The 25,593-nt window shown below is 31.7% G+C and overlaps 1 protein-coding gene across 1 annotated transcript; it reads left to right on the top strand.

Annotated features, from left to right (window-relative positions):
* Positions 1-24,782, top strand: LOC127730034 (signal transducer and activator of transcription 5B-like). Its single transcript, XM_052238078.1, has 21 exons — positions 1-92; positions 1,195-1,328; positions 2,365-2,497; positions 4,453-4,542; positions 6,120-6,212; positions 6,803-6,884; positions 7,694-7,890; positions 8,781-8,935; positions 9,458-9,616; positions 10,938-11,072; positions 11,613-11,739; positions 12,720-12,761; positions 13,703-13,783; positions 15,865-15,957; positions 16,366-16,501; positions 19,075-19,127; positions 21,440-21,534; positions 22,763-22,890; positions 23,743-23,889; positions 24,086-24,146; positions 24,600-24,782. Exons 2-21 carry the CDS (start codon positions 1,198-1,200, stop codon positions 24,724-24,726), a joined length of 2,265 nt encoding a protein of 754 aa, XP_052094038.1. The 5' UTR covers positions 1-92; positions 1,195-1,197; the 3' UTR covers positions 24,727-24,782.
* Positions 24,783-25,593: the final 811 nt, after the last annotated feature.

The following is a 25,593-nucleotide window of genomic DNA, read 5'->3' as shown; positions in this document are numbered from 1 at the left end:
ATTTTATGTTATAAACTATACAAGATAGATTGTACTTTCAATTTATAACTATAGTTATTGATTCTTTAAACTGAACCAGAAGACCATTCTCGGTAAGTACTACGCACTGTTGAATATTTAGCATGTTTCAAAAGTATGACATCTCTGTTAAATATTTATCTATTGATTAAATGATCCTGTTCAGACGTAATAAGCGAGGTGTGCAACATATACGATGATTAATTTGTACAATCCGTTAGTTGATCTGTTTATAATTTAATCAAATGTCAAATATTGCAAATTTATGACATAAAGTCTACTTTCACTACGTTATCCATAACAGCTTATTAGAAAACAATCATAATCTGCCAATGTTAATGTTTGGATGATGCTGGAATTAATTTGAAGGTTGTTCCTGGACCAATTCTTTTTATAAATATTTACAACTGTTTTATCACTTAATAGTCAAAACTTTTTATAATACTTATTGTCTTAGAGGGTATTACAGCCCAACAGTCAGCCCTCCTGCGTTGACATATAATATCAATGTAGCGCTAATTTTACTGGCTATAGAATGTTGAATTATTGAAAAACCCTCAGACTTATGTTGTCCCCCCCCACACACACACACACACTTGACAAATATATGACTTTAATATTTTTTGGAAGTTTTGGCTTTGAATGATTTTGTATTTGTTTTTGCCAGTCAACTGTTTGATTGGAGTGTCCTTGATGAATCTTTGCATTTAATCTAACCTTGACATGATTGATGATCTATACCTTTGATGATCTAACTACCTTTGGGTGATATTCAATTTAGATAAGTGGAATTAATTGTCACTTTGGACAGAAGTTTACTTATTAGTAATCTGAAATGTTGATTTCGAGAGGCTTTTTTTAGTCATCGATCATAATCGCTTCATAATACGACCCACTACAAACACCCAGACTACCACTTATAAGTAAAAGCAACAATTACGGTTAATGAATTTGAAGTTTTAACCTTGGACTTTTTAGTATTGAATAATGTGGTTTTTATTTAAAGTTCAAATTTATAACTAGCTTTCAGTAACTGTGAGTCCCGACTTTCCGTTTTGAATTTTCCTTGGAGTTCGGGATTTTTGTTATTTTACTTTTTAGTAATAACAACTTAAAAAAAAATTCTCAATGACTTAAAAAACAACTGTTTTTATTGTATTTCCTTATCTTTTGAAGGAAATGTCACTGCAATGGAATCAAGTTCAAGATATGCCTCCATATTACCTGTCAAAATTAACTTCTACGTATGCCGATATTTTCCCAATACAAATTAGGGATTGTTTTTCCGTATGGATAGAAGAAAAACCATGGTTAGTATGTTTTTATACGATCCACATGAACTTATTATTCCTTTGATTAAACTGTCTAATAACTTCTTTTGTTTTTTTGTGTTCATGGATAGCGGTCTCATTATCAATCATACAATGTCTCTTTATTTTAACGTAAGTAATCTTTCAATAATTTCAAAGCGACAGATATTGTGTTAAAATTGTCAAAATTCATTAGAAAAGAACTTGATCTTATTTCGAGATTAATATATGAGAATGAGAAAAATATCTGCCTCAACTACAGTGAAATGATTAATTAGTAGATAATATAATCTGGAACATTTACAAGTTCTTTATTTTCAAACGAGTATTAACGTTTGAGACATAAACAATACAAAAATTATGAGGTGGTCAATTTGAACCCATCTTAAAAGATATAATAAAAAAAATCAATTCATGTACATGTACAGTCCTTTGCTCATTTTTCAAACTAATCAACTACGTTAAATTCGGCAGTGCACGCATTCTTCGTGCGGTGAATATGAATACTTACATTCTTCATTATAACTATTTTTTAAAAATAGCTGACAGAAACGTACCTGCACAAGTACGGTTATTAAAAAACCACCAGAAATATACCAAAATTATATCTTAAATATTTATCCGTTGATCAATTTAGAAATTATATAAATATTAAAGTCTCAGACAATTTGGCTATTTGTTTAGGTCCATTTTGGTCCGAAATCTCTCATATATTCAAGTATTAATACATACTTCGCTGAATAATGTTTTAGTCTGAGCGTTACTTAAGATGGTAATTTAAGAGAAACGATTCGTACGGACTAAATTAATTAAGTGTTGTTTTCTTTATAAAAAAGAAAACATTTGCAGGTTCAGATAATTTAGATTACGTTAAGATAGAAAACAAATCGTTAAAGTTTAACTATTATTTATTCAAAAATAATTTTTATCACCTGAAATAGATATATTTCTAAATTGATTATCATTATTATTGTTATGATAATCATAAATATTGTTATTATTTGTCGATCATTTGATTCGATTCTAAAATACACAGGAATCAAATTGATGAAAACGTTGAATGCCACAGGAATGATTATGCCTTACCTCTGCTGAAAGATCTCCTTCAACTTATTCAAAATAAAGCAAAAGTGATTCCTGAATTCAAAGATTACCTATTTATTATACAGGTAAAGTATTAAAATAGTTTTGTTCGGTTCTATATGCACAAAAAAAACACGTTAACATGATATTGATGAAAAGTAAATAAGCGCTTCCCGAACAGTAATTACAGTGGAGATCACTTCTAACCTCTCATTAGAACTGTCAGAATAATCTGTCATAGAACTGTTCTAAACTGTCCTAGAACAGTTCTACATAGAACAGTTCTACCCTAGAACTGTTCTAAGTAGAACTGTCAAAATCAGTTCTAGCTAGAACTGACCAAATCAGTTCTAGGTAGAACTGACCAAATCAGTTCTAAGTAGAACTGTCAGGATCAGTTCTAGGGAAGAACTATCTAAAACTGTTCTAGGTAGAACTGTCCAAATCAGTTCTAGTCGTAGAATTGTCAGCAGAACTGACTAAATCAGTTCTAACTGCAGAACAGTTCTAAATGACGTCACTGCAGTTAGAGAAATGTTAAAACAGTGCTATGATGAGAATTTTTTAATATATATTATATTCTTTTGACTTATTTATATTTAAGACAAAGACTTCTTAAAACTGTTCTATGGATAGAACTGACTAAATCAATTCTAGCCGTAGAACTGACCAAATCAGTTCTAATTGTAGAACTGTTTTAGTCGTAGCACTGTTCTAGCCGTAGAACTGTTCTAGTCGTAGAACTGACTAAATATTTGGTCAGTTCTAGGTAGAACTGTCTAAAACTGTTCTAGTGTAGAACTGTCAGGATCAGTTCTAGGTTAGAACGGTTTAGCTAGAACCTTTTTAAAAGGTGTCAGGATGACAGTTCTACATACTGTCCTAGAACAGTTCTCCTGACAGATTCTGACAGATTTGATGAGAGGTTAGAAGTGATCTCCACTGTAGTACTATACGTTTTAATTGTTTCTTTTTTATTCGAATACTGCATACCCGGCATGCATTTTTGGATGCTTAAAACGAAAGGTATTGACAAAGGGGGTTAATGTTTTAATTACAGCTGTTTTGAAAAAAAAAATACAACTGGGATATTGAACACTTCCAATACAGTTTCTAGTGTACGAACAGCACCAAATTCATGTGACAAATTTGAGACGTACAAACTGTAACAGACGTAAATAAGAAGGAACAGTTATTTACCGATGTTAAAAACAAGTTAATCTAATTTTATTTTATAATATAAACAAACCAAAATGGAAAAAAATAGGTAATCGCGAGACCGGATTCATAGACAGCATTAACATTTTCTTTTAAGCAAAAACCGTCACGCTAATCCCGAGTCAGGAAAAATGTCACAATAGGGAAGAGGACACAAACGATAAATATATAAACCACAAGACTATTTCGGTATGTGAATATTTAAGAAGTGAGCGGAGATAATATCCCTATTCGTGATGTTGACTGTAAAATTTGTGAAGTGTTGATTTCAGAAATTATTTTCATGACCTGCAGCAGTGGTATTTGCGTTAGGAGCACTTGCCCTTGATAATAAGTCCTTATATTATAATATGCACGTATGTTCATTATCTAGAGGTGTGCTCCTGACAAAAATACTGCATCTGCGGGTTATGCGAAATAAGGACTGAAATCAACAGTTTACAAGTGATAGAGTCATCATCACTCGATTATGAGATTTATCACCGAATTAGTACTTACCAAGATTATCAAAACGGGTGGCACTAATGAAGCGGGGTCTGCCTACTATACCAGAGTACATGAGATGTATGGTGCAGTTCCTCGTGCTCAGTTTTCGTTTTATATGTAGTGCTTTGTGAACTTGTTTGTTTTTTCATCGTCGTTCGTCGTTTTTTTCCAGTTTCTCTTCGACTGATGAGTTGTGAATGTCTTCTTGGTATCTTTTGCATATTTACATAAATATATAAATAGTATATAAATTTTTATATTTCAAGAGCGGTATTATTATTAGTCTGCTCCATGATTAGTTTCAACTACCACATTTAATCTTTTAAAATACTTTCAGAATAAGTACATCAACGAACCGCTGCATTTTGTACGTGATATGAAGTTTTGTCTTAATTATGAAGAACAGTTGCTGGAAAAATCCCGAAGTGTAAGTTTTGTTCAGATACAACATAGTGTTTTTTTCTCTCACTTTTTCATACAGGTGATTCAGGAACCGACGAATTTAGCTCAGAGGATGAAGTGAACTAAAAAATATAACCAAATGTTTCTAATACATGTTAATGTTTCAATCTCATATTAATTAAAAAAAGGAATAAACAAAAAACATGAGAAACTGAAATTGTTTGTGGTGATTTCTATTCAAACACTATTTACAAATTTGGATATAACAACTGAAGCCTCTTCCTAGAATATCCGGAATAAAACACAGTCTTATGTAAGAGTGTTTTTGTATTCGGTTGTATACTATTATATTCTTATTACACACATTGGATTGACAAAACATTTCAGAACCTGACTGAAGGAGAGGTATACCTTCATATATTAATTATTATGCAAAGGTATAAATCAATTTACGAAAAACAACATAAGAATAATTCCCTTTTTTGAAAAACAACAGTCGCTACTAAAACAAATATATAAGTACGAACAAATATTGAACAACAAAAAATAATAAGCTAATATGTTTTTAGATAATAATACAAATGTAACAAGTGTTGTCAGCGGTTAACCGATTGACTGTCAGAAGAACTGAAAATCGAATACCAAAAGGGTTAAGCGGTTAATCGGACCTGTTTTATACGACAGCCAAATTTTTGCGGCCGTATAACGGTATGACGTTGTCGTCATCGTCCGAAGACATTTGGTTTCCAGACAATAACTTGAGTTTAAGTGGATGGATCTCTATGAAGTTGTACCAAAGGTTCCATTACCACCAAAGGACGTACCAGTCACATGCAGAATGTTACGACAAATTTCAGTACACATATTTACATCGTATAATAAAGCCATTCATTCGTAAAGTTCTTCAAACTTTGTCTTTGAACATCAATTTTAATACAGGTTAGCCGGTCGAACGGTTATCTGATTAACCGGGAGATACAAATGTTCAATTTGTCAAAACTAATAATGAGAACATAGCCAGATTTTGATAATGCAGTAGTTAACAAACTTTTGAAAAAGCTTACAGGAAAATTTTTATAATAGTTAATCCAGATTGACTAATCGAAAAGCTTGTGAGATCCAAGACGACAATTCTAGTGATATTGCAAATTTCACCAAATTTATATTAGAGCACACTTTTAAAACCCATTCGAAAATGATCAACCCTTCATGTAACTTCCTGGTAAGGTTCAGTTGTGTCATTTAATTCGTACAATTAGTTTAGTATTATTAAGAACATTACATTGGACTAATTATGGAGGATAATTTGCCCTAAACTTTCTCAAAAAGCTGGAAGAGCTACATGAGAGTAAATGAGTATCCGTATGTGTAACATGATAAAATGTCTTTAATGATATTCTTCTTTTATTAATAAGATAATTCATGATATGTACTTCCTTTAAAATTGTTGACATGACGAGTAATATCCAGCTAAGTCCCGAATCAATTTAGGTGAAGGGTTCGCAATATTAAGTACAATAAGGATATTCTACTATTGATTTCCACTGTTCCTAATCCTTTTGATATGACTGGAAGATTTAAGATCTTTTATCATTATTGTAGAATAAAGCAACAACACCAGGCCATGACGAACTTATTGAAGGAAGCATACTACAAATATCTGAGGAGTTTCATAATTTAAACTCGTGGGATGCGGTAAGTCCATTTTAGGGCACGACCTTTTCATATTCTGGTGGAAGGTTGCATGGTGGCAGACGAAATATTTGTTCCATCTCAGTTGCTAGGTCGTCTTATTTGTTTCCGAATTTACCGGATTTAGTACACAATTATTCCTGTATTTTGTTAGGCAAAATTTTTATTTTAATCATAACTTGAGCAATATATTTCTTACCGGGCCATCACATTCATTTCTAAAATGCCCCTGCCACCCTGCACAAAAAAAATCACATTTTAAAAGATCGTCCCCGTTTCCTTTTATTCAAATAGAATATAACAATTCTTTGTAACAATATGTTTCAAATGTTAATATTGGGTAGAGAAAAAATTATATAAAGGATTTTTGTTTTGCATTGACGATAATCAATATGATGTATATTCTGTTGTTCGTAAGAACTTATATTTAAGTTTATCACAGGGTTACATACCTCCATTTCTTTCGAAGCAGTGAGGATGACCATACTTTAGTGCCCAATTCAAACTTTTGTGGACCGGATAGCCTAAAAGCTAATTATATATTGATTTGCAATATATATTTGAAGTGTGAATATACAGTTTTATTCTTACAGGGAATTGCTGGCGGTCTAAAAGAATTGCAAAAGAAACAAGAAGAATTTGTGATATTATTCAGGGAACTACCAATAGTTACCGGTAAGTAAACAAATATTTTTTTCTATTGTATTGTTCTATAGATTTTATATACCAGTAACAATTTTAACTTCCATATTAAAACTAAGAAAATGTCAAACTTTAAATCGTCCCAAGTCGTAAAAACTGTGATAACTTAAGCAGAAACTGTAAAACATTTGCCATCAATACCAAAGATTCGAATAAGTAAAAACCAAAGTGAACAAATTGACATCATACAAACACTGAAAATCTTCCTGTGATAACATATTCTTGAAATTATTCTTTTTAAGATGCAAACACGAGTAAATGAACGGTCAATTTAATTATAACATCATCTAAAAAGTCTGAAAAATAAATTTTTAGTCATTTTTCAGTCTTTCAGTCAATTTTCACCACTACGGTAAATTCAGTACTATCAACCATTTCGCTTGTAGTTACTTCAGTACTGTTTATTAGTTTTTCAGACATTTCAGTATGATGTTGATTTGTACAGGTAAATAAATATCAATTACTGAGCAGATCTTAATTTACTGCAATCGAATTGTCTGAATAGTACTGAATTTACCACAGTGAATAAGTCTAAAAGTTGACTGAAAGACTGAAAATGACTACACAATTTATTGTTCAGTCTTTTAAGAGTTGTTCAGATCATATTTGGTTCACAAGTTAAATGGTATATTATTTTTCTTTTTCATACAGTTTGGTATTTCATTGCAGGACTTTTTTTTAATCTCACTAATAGAATATTTACAATGACTTTAATACACTATGTGTTAGGTATTTCTGTTACTATTATATTATGTATGGTATTTGGTTTATATATTTAACAGCGCATTTTAAAAAGGCCGAACAAGATATTAAGGAAAGAGTTATTGAAGTGGAAAATCTCAATTCAGAAATTTTAAGCCAAAGTGAAACAGACAAAATTATTGAACTCCATCAGGAAGTTGAAAAAACTAAATCTCGAAAAGAATACATAGTTCAACACTTGAGAGTATGCATACAACACATCTGGGATCTTGTAAATGTAAGCATGAAAATGTATAGATGTAGTGGGATAAACATCTAGCAAACAAATTCGCTTCAACTTGATCTTGAAGTGACATGAGGGTGCTTGCTAGCTGTTTAGGCCTCGCTGTGACTTTAAGAACAAATACAGCAATAAAAGCACTGTCCCTTTGCTTTTGTTATTTTGCATGAGCGTGTAGTGATTTTGTGTCATGGATAAAAGCACCAAATCCTTTCTTTTAAGTATTATCTTGACCCTAATGAAACTTGCAATTACATTGTATGACTGTAGAAATGAATCTTTAACATGTTTAAGTAATTAAATGAATTGACAAAATTTTATTGACTTTTTTTTTATCTTAAACATGTTTAAGATTCCCAAAAAAAATTACAAGAAACTCCTCATAACTGAAATTTTCATTAAATCCAAATTCTTTAATTTCGGGTTATTTAACAGGTTTCAATTTTATGCACTTTTTAGGAGACTGTCTAGAGAACTTTAAATGCATACATCCACTTCATTTGAACTTTGGTGGATAGTTGTTTCATTGGTAATCATACCACATCTCCTTATATTTATATTTACTATAGAAATACGAGTCACACTCATAATGTTTAACAGATTAACATTAGATGTCAAATAATATATAGTAAATGTTACAAGATAAAGATAAACGTTTGACGTATATTTGTGTTCCGTTACAATGGTATCTAGTATTGCTTTAAACATACATGCATCGACCTGCTAACGATCTAAAAACTCTTCTACTGTCCATACTTAAAAAGTTATACAGGATAGTTTTCAATTACTATGTTGAGTAGTACAGTATTTTGTAAACAAATGCTAGTTTTGCTATAATAAAAATATAGATAGGGTAACATTCTATATTGAAACTATTTTTCTTTAAGAGCATTGTACAGACACTGCAAATATCTGTCGAAGAATTAATGCAGGTTCAACAAACCTTTCTTGACATGGATCTTCCTAAATGGAAACACAGACAACAGATTGCATGTAATGGACTTCCATTAGATTCATCCATCTTACAGTCCCTCCAGAAAAAGTAATGTATCTTACATAATATGCCATTGATTAATGTTCCAGTTAATCTATTTTTGTATTTGTGTTATTGTCTTGTTAACAGTTTTTGATCGCTATGAATGTTATCTTCTTGTTAATAGGTTTTTACCTTTATGAATGTTGTCTATTCAACAACTCTTATAATGATTGAATATAAGTGTTGAACAATATTAATATTCATCTTTTTTTTTATAACCAGCTATGATCTTTTTCTGAAACAAAAACATTTAAAATCAAATTGTTATGAAATGCTTTTGTTGACCGTTTTCTTTTTATGTATTCATGCAATGCCCAAGTTGAAAGTGTAATTGGTACAGGACAAGGACATTCAATGAATAAGAGATTAAATATGTCCGATACATTTAGATCCCAAGTGTCTTGTCATTTGTGTCAATAACCAGAGCGTTTGTGAACCCTTTCATATATGTATTGGTTTTGTTTTAGATATGTATCATCTTCAGCCGCCTAGTAAGACCTAACATTGAGTTTTCTTTTATCTTGACAGATGTGAAATGCTACAGACTTTAATTGATAAAAATCTTCACGTCATTCAAAAGCTAGAGGAAATAGTAGAGCTCCTGCCACTAGAAAAACCTGAAAATGTACCTACTACAACAACTGTGAAGCAACAACTAGCACAATTATTGGTCGATTTGGTTTGCAGGTAAGACTTTCGTTTCATTTAATCTGATTGTTTTTAAAAAGACAGAGGTTCTTTGAACACTTGGATGTTTCTTTCAATGAGACAGAATAAAAATGTGTGAGAAAATCCAGTCAGTTCAATATTATAACCTTTTTTCATTTTAATTATCTATAAGTTTCCTTTTCATATGATTTTTTACGACAAACCAATAAATTATGGGGTTTGTTCCAACGTGACAACTAACTTGCATTTTAATGGTTTTTAAATAATTAATGTGGAAAGTTTGGTAGAATATATTGTGCATTGTTAATGTTAAATGGTTGGTAGAATATTGTGTGCATTGCTTAATGGCAACGAAAAGATATGGTGTAAATATTAATTACACAAATCAACACACACACTTTCCAAAACCCAAACCACAGGAACGGCGTTTATTTTGCTGCTTCAACCTAGAGCAAAGGAAGACACTACAATGTACGTTCAATCAAAAGCACCGGTTTTAGAGGAATTCATTGTTAGATTTAGAACACGCTTCATCAGTGCGGTGACAAACACAGCTGCGGAGTTATACTAATAGATTATAATTATATTGGAAAAAGATTTCTCACAAAAAATGCCAGCATACTGTGCCTGAATAATCTCAGCACAAACTATAACTAAAAGAGAGGCAAACGATACCAAAGGGGCATCACACTAAAAAATCGAAAATAAACTGACAACGCCATGGCTAGAAAAGAAAAAGACAAACAAACAATAATACACCAAGCACAACATAGAAAACCAAAGACTGAGCAAATCGAACCCCACCAAAATCTTGGGGCGATCTCAGGTGCTCCGGAAGGATAAGCAGATCCTGCTTGACATGTGGCACCCGTCGTGTTGCTCATGTTAGTACAAACCAGGTGATACGTCTAATTCTGTAGGTCACACTCGGGGGGAAAGGGGACGGGATTGTAGTTACGACAATTTTAACATATATGTTGTCATCTGTGAAACGGATATTCCATAACGTTCGTGATGGCGTCCGTAAAATTTACGAAGGGACGATTTCAACTTCACCACTTTGAACTCTTGGTTTAATAGCTTCCCTGTGAGCAGTATACCTCTATCAAGGAAATCATGATAGGAAATAAAAGACCTGGAATATCGTATCAACTGGGAGATATATACTCCGAATGTAGGCGCTGCTGGATTGTTGTATACCAACAATAGCTATTTAGACTTGTTTGGGTTTTTTCTGTTGACATTGGTGATGTCATTCCTCAGATTTATTGAAGTTCCCCTTGGTTTATTTTGTTTTTAACCCGTTTGATATCGTACACTTTATTTGCTTCCAATGTAGAACATTCATCGTTGAGCACCAGCCACCACAGGTTTTGAGAAAAGATACTAAATTTGAGGCAAGTGTTTCCTTCCTAGCTGGAAAGGCGTTAAATGTACAGTCTCGGTTGCCAAAAGTGCATGCCTACATATTGACGTAAGTAAGACTAATTTTATGCATTTGTTATATTATTTCTCTGGAATTCATACGTTTAAAATATAATATAATAAAATGAACTGAACTCGACATATATTATGTACCTGAATATGCATCTACATGAAAATAACTATAAATTTCGTCGGTTCAAAGCACAGTTCTGCATTTCCTTTCATCAGGAACGTTCAAACCCAGTGATTTGTAAGCCATTGGTGTATAAATACGCAGAAATGGGAAAAGTTTATTGCCAAAATACTTCAAACAATAATTGCCTGATCTAAAAACACCAATGTGTTTCGCCGCTGATGTTGCAATTTTAACATGCAAAAAGGATTACAGACCATAAAATGACAAATCAAACATTTGATATATCCATATTATTATTTTTATTTTACATTTTTGGAGAAAGCTGATATGTGAAACTGATTTGGTAAATCATAACAAAGATGACGAGTGTAGGCACGTGCATGAATTAAAATATAAGTGTAAATTCCAGGGAAAAAATCCTTATAAAGATTATATTTTATTTCTTTGTTTTAGTGAAGCACAAGCCCGGACTGTTCTAGCCAAGAAGTTTGATAAGTCAACAATGAAAACCCTTTTGAACAATGAATCAACCGTTGAGATTCTTCCATCAGGAAGAGTTCATGCTAAGTTTAAAAACCTGGTACGTTCTTCATATTTCTATAATAAAATTTCCTATTGAAATTTTGATTTTGTAGTTAGAATCTGTTTTAAGAGACAAAATTTGTACATCAATTTCAACTGTAAAATAAATCTGGCAGAGCGTCAACAATAAGAGACCTTTTGAACAATGAATCAACCGTTGAGATTCTTCCATCAGGAAGAGTTCATGCTAAGTTTAAAAACCTGGTACGTTCTTCATATCTCTATAATAAAATTTCCTATTGAAATTTTGAATTTGTAGTTTGAATCTGTTTTAAGTGATAAAACTTGTACATCAATTTCAACTGTAAAATAAATCTCGTGGAAAGTCAACAATAAGAGACCTTTTGAACAATGAATCAACCGTTGAGATTCTTCCATCAGGAAAAGTTCATTCTAAGTCTTAAAACCTATTTTATCTGTAAAATAAATCTGGTAGAAAAAAAACTGTAAATCAGGGATATAGATAACGTTGTACAAGTGGGTTGTTGCATTGGCTTTTGAAGATTTGTGTTTCTCTGCACGAATATTGTTTTGTTTTTATAAAAATAAGAAGATTCAAAAGGATTTAAAGACCTTTCTTAGTCGGCTGTCTTTTTGGTAATGATCAACAGCTTCAATGCACTTATTACCACACTATTAAAGTAGAACCAAGTGTTGTAAGATCCTTTTACGCAAAGCGTGGACATGGGATCTATATTTTAATCAGATTGCGACATGATTGCCAAAGAGAGAATTATACACCAGATACCAAACGATTGAGATGTAAGCAACTATATATGCAATATACGGCCTGCCTCGAATTATGGGCAAAACTCATACCGTGTAGTCGGCTACATGAAAAAATGTAAACCAATTCAAAAGAGAATTGTCAGTTTTTTGAGCTGATGGTGTTGGTTTTAAGGAGTTTTTTACTTATATATTTTGGGGTTGTTATTGTATTCGTCAGATTTGTAGTAGGTTCATTCTTTTATATTGTAGGTTTTGAAGGACTTCAAACGAGAATCAAGAAAGGGTGGTCAGGTATGTTTTGTCTTTATATAATCGCTTACAAATCAACCATCTTCCGAGTTTACGTTTATTTAATGTAATGTAATTTTATTTTAACAAATTTGTTCTGATAACAACACAACAATTGTTTATCAAAAAAAAATATTTTAACAATCATTGAAATATAATTTAAATAAAGTTAACAGTTAAATTCTTTTAAACTAATCCCTCATCTTGCTCCTTTCGGTATGTTTTTAAAGTTCGAGAACTACTCCGAATATGTTTGATCTTAGGCACTGACAAATGTAATTTAGAACTGAATGCTTCTTTTTAAATTTTATTGGGGTGTTAAATCCGCACTTTGTACAAAATATGATTCGGTCAACGATTTTGCAACCCTATGAAATTATAAAAGAAACATTTAATTCTAATAATTATATTTTATGCAAAACAATTAAATTACAAATTCTTTCTTATGTTTTTTTTCGTTTTCCTTCGAGTTGTTTTGACGTTGTCACCAAAAACTTATGCTGTCATGTATGATGCATAATATTGGGAAATAAGATCTAATTTTGGAGTGCCTCTCGATTATTGTCAGCAAATCAAAAGTACGGATTTTTATGAAAATACATGTAATGTATTTATACGATATTGTGTTGTTAAATTTATGTTCATATAACTTTATATTTTATATTGATGCCATAAAATTGAATTACGAAATCTGAAATTTTGTATCGTTTTTTTTTCTGAATCAGTATTGTCCATTTATTTACTGAAAGGTAGAAAATCAAGTTTTCAAAATGCAAGTGCATATAGTAAACCAATTTCTTGCTGCATATAATATAATATATCTTACGTTGTTAATTGTCAACAAAATTTACCAAACAATTAGGAAAAATATATCAGACATAACTTTTAATTACTCGTTTTTCTCTTTAGAACAATCAATTCCCTTTATAAATAATCTATTTTAGAGAATAGCTGAAGAAAAATATTGCCTACTCTTTGATTCAAAAATAAAAATAGGAGAATATGACTTACAGACACCTCTTCGGGTAAGTACATGTCAGTAAAAGATTTGGGCATGTTGAAACAAAACCTAGGTAACATTCTTTTAATTGAAGACAAAACATTAAAAATGTGATGCGTCCGAAGCTCTGTTCTAAATTTTATTTAAGGATGTTCGCTACTCTGTTTTAAATTAACAAGCTTTTAAAAAGACTGTTATAAATTGATAGTATATAAATGATTGAACTTAAAAAGCAGAATAAATTGATAGGTCAGTGTCCTTGTTTTTGAGATATAAGCAATTGAAAATTTGGCGGGAAATAATTCTCTCTATAGTTTTCGTACATTTAACATTAGCACCTTTTTTCTTTCAAAAACTATGAAAAAATAACAAGGATTTAATAAAATTTTCAAAAATGGCTTTTTAAACTATATGTTTAAAAATTATGAAAAGAAAAGTAAGGGTTAGTGGGCTAAATTTTTAATGGCACTACATGGATGAAACTAGAGGATTCCGAATATCTGACAAAAAGTCAAAAATAAGAGTAGCAAACATCCTTAACCAGAAACACTAAAACCCAAACATTTTGAAAGACAAGGATGTATAAGTACTCGAATATGTGAGGAGCTACATGACCAAAAGGAATATTTGGTGGTTGTTATTGGTCCATGTCTGTCATATTTGTTTTTCGTAAATTGTTTAAAATTAGGTTTTTAGTTTTCTCGATTGAATTGTTTTACATTTTTCATGTCGGCGCCTTTTATAGCCGACTATAAGGTATTGAAATAGAAACATGTTTTGCATGACAAAGTATAGACGAGACTGTTACCAGTATAAATAAAACAGATATTGAAAATTAAAAACCACAAAGAACAACACTTAGAACTAAAGCAAAAGCAACACGCCCTTTTAAACAAACCTCTTGGTGATCTCCAAAAGGTTACACAGATCCTGCTCTACACGTGCCTCTTTTTTTAGACGTGTTTTACTCCTTATACAAATAAGGAGTTGTGGTATGATTGCCAATACGACAACTATCCACTCAAGTTCAAATGAAGTGGATGCAGGCCATTATAGGCAACCGTACGGCATTGTATTTTTTGATATTCTTGAGTGAATTCGAATAGTTATTGTCGGCATAACTATGGCACCATGTTCTTTTTAGTCCCCTACCGACGAAGTCGAAGGGGACTTTAGGTTTGCACTCCGTCCGTCTGTCTGTCTGTCCGTCTGTCTGTCCTTCTGTCAGTCCGGCAAATCAGCTTTCCACACTTTTTTTCTTCATGCTTGAAGATATTGATTTGATATTTTGTATATTGCTTTATCATGACAAGTTACAGATCAAGTTCGAATTTTGTTCCGGTCTGATAATTTAGTCCAGAGTTATGGACCATAACTCTTGACCATATCTAATGTTAGAGTACTATGTTAAACCCTTATTTCTGTACAAAGGGAGATAACTCATTTTTTAAACGACTTTCATTGTTAAATTATTTGAAGAATTTTTTAGCAGGTTTGTTTGTTATTTAGTATAAACTAATTTTCTGAATGCTATATATATATAAAGAAAATTTATGAAGAGAAATCCTTTAATTAGATAATAATCTATTTTTATTAATTCATATATTTCAATACATTACATTGTGTAGATAAATGTTGTTGACATTTTATAGATAAGTTACAAATCTATATTAGTTTGTGACAAATGAAAGAAAAAATATTTGGAACTATTAATTATATTTGATTATAATTTGAAAATAGATATACACTGTATTACATCATATCTAATTTTAGAGTACTATTAAACATATCTAATGTTTTTTTCATCCATATAATCAGTTTTCCACACTGTTTTTATTCTTGCTTGAAGATATTGACATGATATTTACTTTTTGTTTACACCGTGACAATTTATAGAACAAGTTAGCATTTTGTTCCAGTAAAACAAATTTTTACCCGGTAGGGTACTATGTATTGCCATGCAATACTCTCAGAATGCTTGTTAGTGAAGAACGGCAATTGATTGAATGTTTAATAAAGGTTATTGTTAAACTGCTCATTTTAGTTTTGATATTTCAAGTGTTTTATTTAAAGTGGAGTCCTTGAAATATTTGATCTTACTTTAAGGCATTGTCAGTTCCTGTGATAATTACTAGTCATGTTAATCAGGAATGTCAGGCTCTAGCAACAATTTCATGGGATCATCAATTCTCTAGTCAGGTAAGTGTGATCTACAAGATAGTAAAGCGTGCAAATCAAGACTAATAAATAAACACACGACATATGGAAAATTATAACCTTCCGGTAAAATATAAATCAGGTGCTTGAAAGAGTGTGTTTGGTCTAATTAAAACACACAGAGAAATACCAAAGACTATATGAAATGACACACAGGAACATGTAACACTACAAATGAATCCCTACGGAAAAAACGACATATAATCAACAGAAACTAAACGACCCTAAGTTAATTTTGCAAAGGAAAGCCGGAGCTAGCAAACACATTGATCTGTTCAATATTGACTTTAGTGAAGTATTTTTATCGGAAAAGGTATTTTATATAAGATTATAATTTTAATGTTACTTTTCCATTATCTGAAAAAAGTAATATCTTCAAATATTTTACAGTCAAGACCTTTATTTGAAGTGCCTTCATCAGTGCCATGGCAAGAGTTAGCGAACCTTCTGAATGCAAAATTTGAACACGAAGCAGGACGAGGACTAACTGAAGATCATCTTAATTATTTAGCTTCAAAACTCTTCGGTAAGAATCTGAATTTGTATGATTTCTTTCAAAGGTGATATATTAATTATACAAATATCATTTTTAAGAGAACAGTGTTGACTTCATAGTATACCTCTTTTTGAATACTTTTTGGTTAATCAATTTAACATTCTCTGTATGGGCTGTCAAAATTGTCAGTGATATCATATAGACTCAACACTGTTGTAAATGAAACAAACGCGGCAGTTTTGCTTTAATTTCTCTCAGCTGCTGTACGTAATATTAATGTTTAGTTGAAAACACCTGTTTTTATGTTGCCTCTACATGATTTATCACTATCTATCGTAAGCACTGCGGCATGAACATTTGCTTTGACATACCAATAACAGTCATGTCTCTGTCAAAAGTGGTACTTTAAACACTAAACGTTTAGGTAAACTAGTTTATTGAATGGCTCCTGGTATTATTTGAACTATTGAGGCAAAATTAGGTCTGTGTTAAATATAAGGTTTGTTCGCTACATGCTTATCTAAATCATAGGTAATATTTTCCAAAAATACCTACATCTTAACAGTATAGTAACTGTATACTATCAACTTTCGACTATAAGAAAAATTATGGATTGTTAAACTGAATGAATTGAAAACACAAATACGGTTTAACTGAAAATTAATGTTATAAAATTTTAGAAATCATTTTGAATTAGGGAATATATCTCCCTGGTGCAAAGCTCCAATTCTTTGTTCAGAGTTGCTCCTGGAGAGCCTTAAACATTTCTAAGTAACATTTAACCGCAATGTATAACTTTCAAAATATTTCAGTAGTAAACAAATTTTAGTCTGAAACGGTTATTTTGTATTGAACAGCTTTTAGTCATTTTTATACGACCGCAAATATTTTGCGGCCGTATACTGGTATGCGGATGTCGTCGTCGTCGTTGTCTTCCGAAAGCATTTCGTTTCCAGACAATAACTTTTGTATAAGTGAATGGATCTCTATGACATTGTACCACAAGAATCCATATCACAAAAGGAAGGTTGGGATTGATTTTTGGGGTTACTGTCCTAACTGTTTAGGAAAAAGGGATAAATCAGGCTTCTTTTTTTGGTTTCAGGACATGTGTATAAGTGTATAGAATTCTTTGAAATGGTACAGCAAGGTTCTATACGTCTATAGGACGGTTGAGATTGACTTTGGGGACTATGGCCCAAATCGTTTACGAATTTGTGTTCAAAAGGGTCCAAAAACAAGGATTTTCTGGTTTCCGGACAATACCTATGGATCTCTACGAAATTGTACCACCAGGTTCCAAACTAAAAAAAGGAAGGTTGGGGTTGATTTTGGGGGTTATGGCAGTAATCGTTTATGAATCTGGTTCCAAAAAGGGGGCTCAAACAATATTTTCCTAATACTTTGTATAAATTGCTTATTTCTTGACCAATTTCAATGGGTTTTAATTCCTAGTCTTGAAGTCTTGGGGTTCTTTGATATGCTGAATCTAACCGTGAATTTAGATTTTGGATTTTGGACCCCATTTTAAATTGGTCCACATTGAGTTCCAATTGGTCCAAATTAAACTTTGTTTGATTTCATCAACAAAAAATGAATTCTAGGGGTTCTTTGATACGCTGAATTCAACCTTGCATTTAGATTTTTACTTTTGAGCTCGGTTTTCAAATAGATCAACATAAAGGTCCAAAGGGTCAAAAATAATTAAACTTAGTTTGATTTTAACAAAAATTGAATTGTTGGGGTTCTTTGGTATGCTGAATCTTAACATGTATTTAGAGTTTTGATTTAGAGCCCAGTTTTCAAGTCGATCTAAATCGGGGTCAACAATTAAACTTTGCTTGATTTCAACAACAAAAAAGAATATATGGGGTTCTTTGATATGCTGAATCTAGCCGTGTATTTAGATGTTGGGCCCGTTGTAAAATTAGTCAAAATTGATGTCCAAAGGGTCCAAATTTAAATTTTTCTTGTTTAATTTCTTTAAAAATCGAATTCTCGGGGTTCTTTGATATGCTGAATCTAACCATTTATTTAGATTTTGGATATTGGACCATAATAGGTAAATGTCCAATTTCATTTTTTTTAGTTCTTAGACCACATTCATTCTGTGTCAGAAACCTATGCTGTGTCAAATATTTAATCAGAATCCAAATTCAGAGCTGTATCAACTTGAATGTTGTGTCCTTTCTTGCCCAAACTGGCTGCATTTTATTAATTTTGTAGTAAATTTTCAGACGTATCCACTGCGGTTAATCCAGTACTATTCAGACCATTCACTTGCGATCTATGTTCAGACTGTTCAATAGCAGTTATTTACCTGTACAGATTATTAACATACCGAGTTGTCTGAAAAGCTACTGAACAGTACTGAATTTACTGTAGTTGATAAATCTTAAAACTGACTGAAAGACTGAACATGACTTCGATAATTTTTTGTTCAGACTTTTCAGATGATGTTAAGATCAGAATTACCGTTTGAGACTAAAATTCGTTTACAATTATTTGCTCCTGAATAGGATAAGATCTGTATCTTGATGTAAGCTTGTGACGTTCATGTTTTTCAAGGTTAATTTAATCTTGATGTTGATTATATATTACAGAACAATCATGTGATTATTCAAGTTGCCATGTGACATTTGATATGTTTTGTAAGGTTTGTATACCTAGAATATGTTCAGAATTTCTCTCCAAAATAGTTTCAATAGCGAATATGTCAACGAATGCGAATTGTCTTTAATCAATTTCCATTGAAGTCAGAAGATTCTTTCTATGGCTGAATGCCTGTATTGTTTCTCGATATGATTCATTTGTAGAATGTTTTGGTTGCACTGGTGACTTTTTCATCGACCTGTCGTTTCTTATGGCATTTAAGGGCCTACTTGTTGCTGGTGGCACCTGTTCATATTCGTTGATAATACGCGCATGTAATTTATTCTTGAGAAACATGATTTGTAGTCTCATGATTCCTTGATTGTAGGAAGTGTGTCCGGTATTTTGCTAATTCAATGAATTATTACTACTTTTTTTTAGTAAGCTACATGCAAAAAGCAATCACGCGTTGCAGTGAGTTATAAGTCCAAGCGTAGGTTAAGTAAACCGTAGGGTTTTTGTCGATATCAAATAACATGTTAATCAATTTTAACCCGTTTTAATGTAATGCCGACTTTCTGTGAGTACATTGTACCATTATGGAATCATTACAGTTAACAGAACTAACGATCGGAGACTCGTTATTTTAATTATGCTTGCTTTGTTTTAAGTTGTAATCATATATGTTTGTAATATATTATTCATCGCACACAAAAATCTTAATTGCAACAAAACTTAAATAAAAAATGGCATATACAATAAAATAACTAACTTAAAAGCTTCATAAAAATCGATCCAAAAATAAAGTAAATAGCACTAAAATGGTAACAAAAACAAATCCTTGGCAATTGTAAACAGAAAAGAAGTCACTAAGGTAGCAACAAAAATTATAAGTCTGGTAAAAACAGATAACACGAAGGTCAAAACGACAAATGTCGAAAAGAATAATATTAATAAAAACAAAACAAACAGATAACTAATGACTGAGCAACACAAACCATACTAAGAAAGTGTATAACTCGTGTGATTAAGCTTGAGTTTTCCTTCTTAGTTTCATAGTTTGCATTGATGATCACATGAATAAGATTTCTTTATGTTTCAATCAAGGTCCCATCTATAACAATAAATGCCAACGACTATTTTGTAATAACGTTTAGTGTCTCAAACTAAATTAGGGTATTCATTCTAAACGTGATCCCAATCATCATGAATTGAAGCAATTAAATTATGTCTGAAGCAAATTAATCACATAATCTATATTTTGATAAATTAACATAGCTATAGTTTTACTGAGAAACAAAATTAATCCAAACATGTAAAACACCCACTGCCACTCTTCTACCAATGCCTGTTTTTGAAACTTATATTTTTTTGTGTAAACATGTCGAGAATTACAGATTTTTTTTTGTCTCAATATACAATCTACATGTACACGAGCACTTGTAGTGTTCAATTATAGAGTCAAGGACCTTCTCACATTACTACCTTTTGTTTGATTTGCATACCAAATTTGCGCTTGTTGTATGTATAAGCTCAAGGCCTGGTATTGGACGTCACAAATTGCGCAAATTTTATAGCTATGATACTAGGGAGTGGAGTCTTTTTAACCCAAATCTCAGTTAGTAATTACAATCTTGTTAATAACTTCTTTTTATAAACAACTGTTTAACAAAAGACAGCAAAATTAACTTGCAATAAATCAATTATAAGATTACTTGGATTGTGAATATGTGCTAATTTAGAAAAGAATATGCTATGAAATAAACCTGCACTGAGCAAAATCCCTCACACTCAATTTCATTTGTATGTCCCTTCTCCGTGACTAACGAATATAAGTTACCTAGTGCATCGTTTAGCTGATTAAGGGTTTATTTGAGCACACTGTCTAATAAATAAAAGAGCACTCATTTTTGAAAAAAGACGTCACGGCAATAGTTTAGATAAAAAAAATTTAAACAAAATTACCCAACTCCACGGTAAATTCAAAAAGGGGAAGTCCATATAACCTGACAAAATCAAACACTCGGCTATATCAACCAACGAAACGAATGGAAAACAACTGTCATAATCCTAATTAATACAAGCATTCTTCGATGAAAATTGTGAGATAAACCTGGATTTATGACAAGCTAAACCTCCAACTTTTATGACAGTTGTTTATAGTTCCGATATTTTGACCAAATTGCGTGAGCAACCCAAACATACAAGTTGATTCGTGACCATTAACACTTATCCATTGTATCGTCAGTATATATTGCATGTAAAATATAAAATAATTTCAAATAATTTAACATGTTTATCTCAGTCTCAAATGATTAATCTTTTTTCAGAAAACACTAATTGATACACATCTTCTCATTTATTTTTCTATTTAAGGATAACATGAGGGATGATGATTTCACTTTCTGGGACCTGTTTTATAATGCCATGCGTCTAACAAAAGATCATTTATATGTCGCTTGGAAAAAAGGGTAAGTATGTTCTTTTGACCTTTTTTATATGGCTATACTGACAAAAGAACAGCGTTCCAATGTACCTCACCAAGTCACATTTGTTTTGTCCAATGGCAAAAACTACAATATATATTTTGTTTGTTTTTGGATTTTTCTTAAATAGTCTACAAGTTATTTAGACGTCAGATCGCTTACAATGCATTTTTAATAATTCTAATTATGTCCAAAGGACATACATCCTGTAAAAAAGTGGATTAGTGCTGATTATCAAACTGGTCTAAGACCTCGCTCAAAATAACATTTGATGTACACGTCATAAATATCTTACTAGAAATGAAGGTCTGAGAGTGCTTACAATGTAATTTTTAATATAAAAAAGCAGCAAAATTCCTCTTTAAATAATTTATCTCGACTGATTTGCGAACTCGTCTGAGACATTAATATTACTGATATAAATCTTAATTTTATAAGAATATTATAAAAATCTAGCAAGAAATAAAGTCCTGGGAGAACATCTGTTAATATTTGGAGCGGTAACAATGAACTTTTCCATATGATTCCAATTGCAAACGGACATAACTCATGTACAAAGTATTTGATCAACACCGATTTCTAAAGTCGTCTGAACAAGAGAGGCAAAAGATACCACAGGGACATTCAAACTCATAAGTCGGTAATAAACTGACAACGCCATAAAAAAAGAGAAAAAAAACCAAAACACAAACAACAGTACACAAAACACAACATAGAAAACGAAATACTAAAGAAAACGAAACATTGCTAACATAAACCTTTGGTATAAATTTCACAAAAGTCAGTCAATGAAGGCTTGCGACCTTAGTTCGTATGGGGCATAACTGCTTCAAAATTAATTGATCTGTACTTAGTTTTTGAACTAAGGCAATAATTTTACGCGTGACCTGGCTAACAATGTACTTTCCTTTAGATTTTATATGCTAAAGGGGCATGATTCCTTTAAAATAAATTGATAGTTACTGATTTTCAAACTTGTACAAGGCATTCCTGATTTAAACCTTTGACTTAAATTTCATAAATAATCTGGCAAGCATTGAACACGCGAGAGTGCTAAGATGACCGAACGGAAGGATACACGGACGGACGCCCGTTATTTCTGATGTTCCCCACATAGCTTAGGTTAAATTGAGGAGCTATTAGACCCAAATTTATATATGTTTATAAAGCTATATGTTAAACATTTTAAATACGTATTTTCTATTATTTTTAGAAACATTGATGGTTTTATCAGTAAAGCCAAGGCAGAGATGTTTTTGAATGATTCTTCTCCTGGAAATTTCATCTGCCGTTTTAGTGCCTCACAGTTGGGAGGAGTTTCAATTTCTGACCGCCGCGGCGGTAAGTAGATGCATTTGTTAATTTGGCTTAATTAAAATTGAATTAAAATAGAGGCAAAAGGCACCAAAAGGGGTATTCAAACTTATAATTTGAAAACAAAACAACGAAAACGACCAAGACAAAAAAAAACAGTGTAAAAAGCATAACATAGAAAAATAAAGACTGAGCAACAGAAACCCAATCAAAACCCAGGGGAAACTCATGTGCTCCAGAAGGGTAAGCATATACTGCTTCACATGTGACACCATTTGTGTTGCTCATAAAAGTACAAATCCTGTGAATAGAGTAAAATATTCGAGGATATGAGGACGGGATTGTGGTTACGACAATTGGAACATTTCCGTCGTCATCTGTGAAACAGATATTCCAGAACGGTCAACCAACTCGTGCTGGCGTCCGTTAGATTTTTTCAAAGGGATGATTTCAACTTCACCACTTGGAGATCTTTGTTTAATAGTTTTCTTGTGAGCAGCACATTTCTATCAAGGAAATCACGATTGGTAATATCTGGACCAATTAGGATAAATATACTCCATACAAAGGCCTGCTTGTAATTAAATAGAAGCATTTATGAAAACTGATGATTATTCCCAATAAGAACTACAGCCTTTAAATTCATTTCTTAAAAAATGTTCATTCCAAAATGTGAACTTATCATTTTTTCATTAAGATATTCAACAGAGTATAGGCAAAACTACCTCAATTTCCTATATTCAGGGTGTTTGAAAATCCATAATTCATAAGTGTATACTTGTTAAACAAAATGACATTACAATTACTTATTAAACAAATCACTTCACAAAAAACACTTCCATATCATGCCAGTCTTGATTTACGATTTTTCTGTTACAGATGGTGTTCATCACACTTCTCCGTTTACATGTAAAGATCTACAGATTCGTTCTTTATCGCTTCTCATCATGGACACACCAAAATGGACACATTTATTCCCAAATAAACCGAAGGAACAGGAACACATTTTTGGGGGAAATACTGATGGTAAGAAAATTCTGATGGTAACAAAATCTACAATCTGAATTATGGCAACCTATTCATAGTGACAGAGTCATATATAATGGTAATTTTAATTTGTTGTTCATTTTGTAAGTAATTAAAATTGCGTGTTTAAAGGTTAAACGTTTTGAAAATGAAACACTTATTTCATATTCCATATTATATCTCTTTCATTTTTCAGATTCTCAGAAGACAGACGGAAAGTCCGAGTACGAAAAATTTATTTGGACTATTAAAATGAGGTAATCAGCGTTTTGTTTTTCAATCAACTAAGAAAAATATCCCATTTTGTTTTTAATGTCTTGTTCCATATTTTTTGAAAAGGGGAATAGAATTTTCTGATCAATTCAAAAGGTCCACCTAATCATTAAACATGAATCATTTAGCTGAAGATTAAAAGATAAATTTGAAACACAATAAGTATATAATGTGTTTATGATTAGTTTTGATGAAGAATATTTCAGAAACTCGTGCCGTGTACATGTTTGTATCTTACTGCTACTGGGTTTTTTTTTGTTGGTCTGATTTTTATTGATTTCTTTTGCTCCTTTTGGTTTTTTCTGTACGTGATGAAGTTATACCAGAAACTATTGTCGTCATACTGACATCATTTTTATACATTGAAAATGTTATGAAAAAAAAACAATTATGATTCTTTTTTTCACAGTATTATATTTCTTTTCATTTTTTTGTAGTTCATCGGAAGATGAACAAGAAGATAAAACTGATCAGGAATGTGAAGCTGCATTAATGGAACTCATAGCTGACACCGATTTAGATAGATTTATATCGGACAATTATGAGGATGAGATGATACATTAGTCTATAATTATTGTTATATTAAAACATACAATGCTAATTAAAAGTTTTAAATTCTTCACTTTTTACTCCAATTACAGGACCTCTAATTACGAAATACATTTATAAAAATGGGCAACAAAAAGATACACCATAAATGCGGTACCAATGCATGATATGCTGCTGTGTTACGGTCACATATGTGTGGTGTACTCAGATGAATTGACAGTTCTATAATGTCGAAAATCATAAGGCGTAAGGTCAATGATGATATGTATTCAGCTATCCAACAAATACTTAAAATTCGTCCATGATCAAGGTTGTTGTGGTTATTGTCGTTATATCTTTCTTATAAAGGGTTGTTGTAACGCTCTTCAAGTCTGCTGTGTCTTATGTGATGACCACTGTTTTAGAATTCATTGGCGACGAGCGTATGTAAAATATATTTTTGCAAACTATAACTCATCTTGAGCACGTACATTTGTTGTATAATCATTTTGGTTATAGAAGGTGGTGGTATTCTCTGTCGTCTAAAACGCATAGGAAGGCTTACTCAATTGCAATTTACAAATTGGCGCACATTTCATCTTTTGGTTTAAAATTGACAGTTGTTACTCATTTTCCTGTCTATTACCAGGTAAAATTTCGAAAATTATTTCAAATTAAGAAATATATTTCCCTCATGCGAAGCTCTGATTCCATGCCCGACTTTGGCCACACTTGTTTGTCCTTTTTGGTTTATAAGCTCTTGTTTTTTGTATGTTTTCAAATAAGCTTTAGATTTTGAAATATTTTGGCCTCGAGCTTCACTAAAGAGACATTTATCTGGTGCAGAAAAATTGGTACCGTTAATGTTATTGTAATGATGACATAGTTGTATAATCTGATAAT

This window comes from Mytilus californianus, unplaced genomic scaffold (genome assembly GCF_021869535.1).
Source record: "Mytilus californianus isolate M0D057914Y unplaced genomic scaffold, xbMytCali1.0.p SCAF_2, whole genome shotgun sequence".
NCBI lineage: Eukaryota > Metazoa > Mollusca > Bivalvia > Mytilida > Mytilidae > Mytilus > Mytilus californianus.
Note: the sequence above shows the minus strand (reverse complement) of the source record. Positions and strands in the feature narration are given on the sequence as shown.

What these genes read in the sequence shown, in the direction of transcription:
- LOC127730034 (XM_052238078.1), top strand. Translation starts at nt 1,198, where the DNA reads ATGTCACTGCAATGGAATCAAGTTCAAGATATGCCTCCATATTACCTG. An exon ending in ATTACCTATTTATTATACAG is followed by an intron (nt 2,498 to 4,452) that starts GTAAAGTATTAA and finishes AAATACTTTCAG; the next exon opens with AATAAGTACATCAACGAACC. An exon ending in TTTTGGGGGAAATACTGATG is followed by an intron (nt 23,890 to 24,085) that starts GTAAGAAAATTC and finishes TTCATTTTTCAG; the next exon opens with ATTCTCAGAAGACAGACGGA.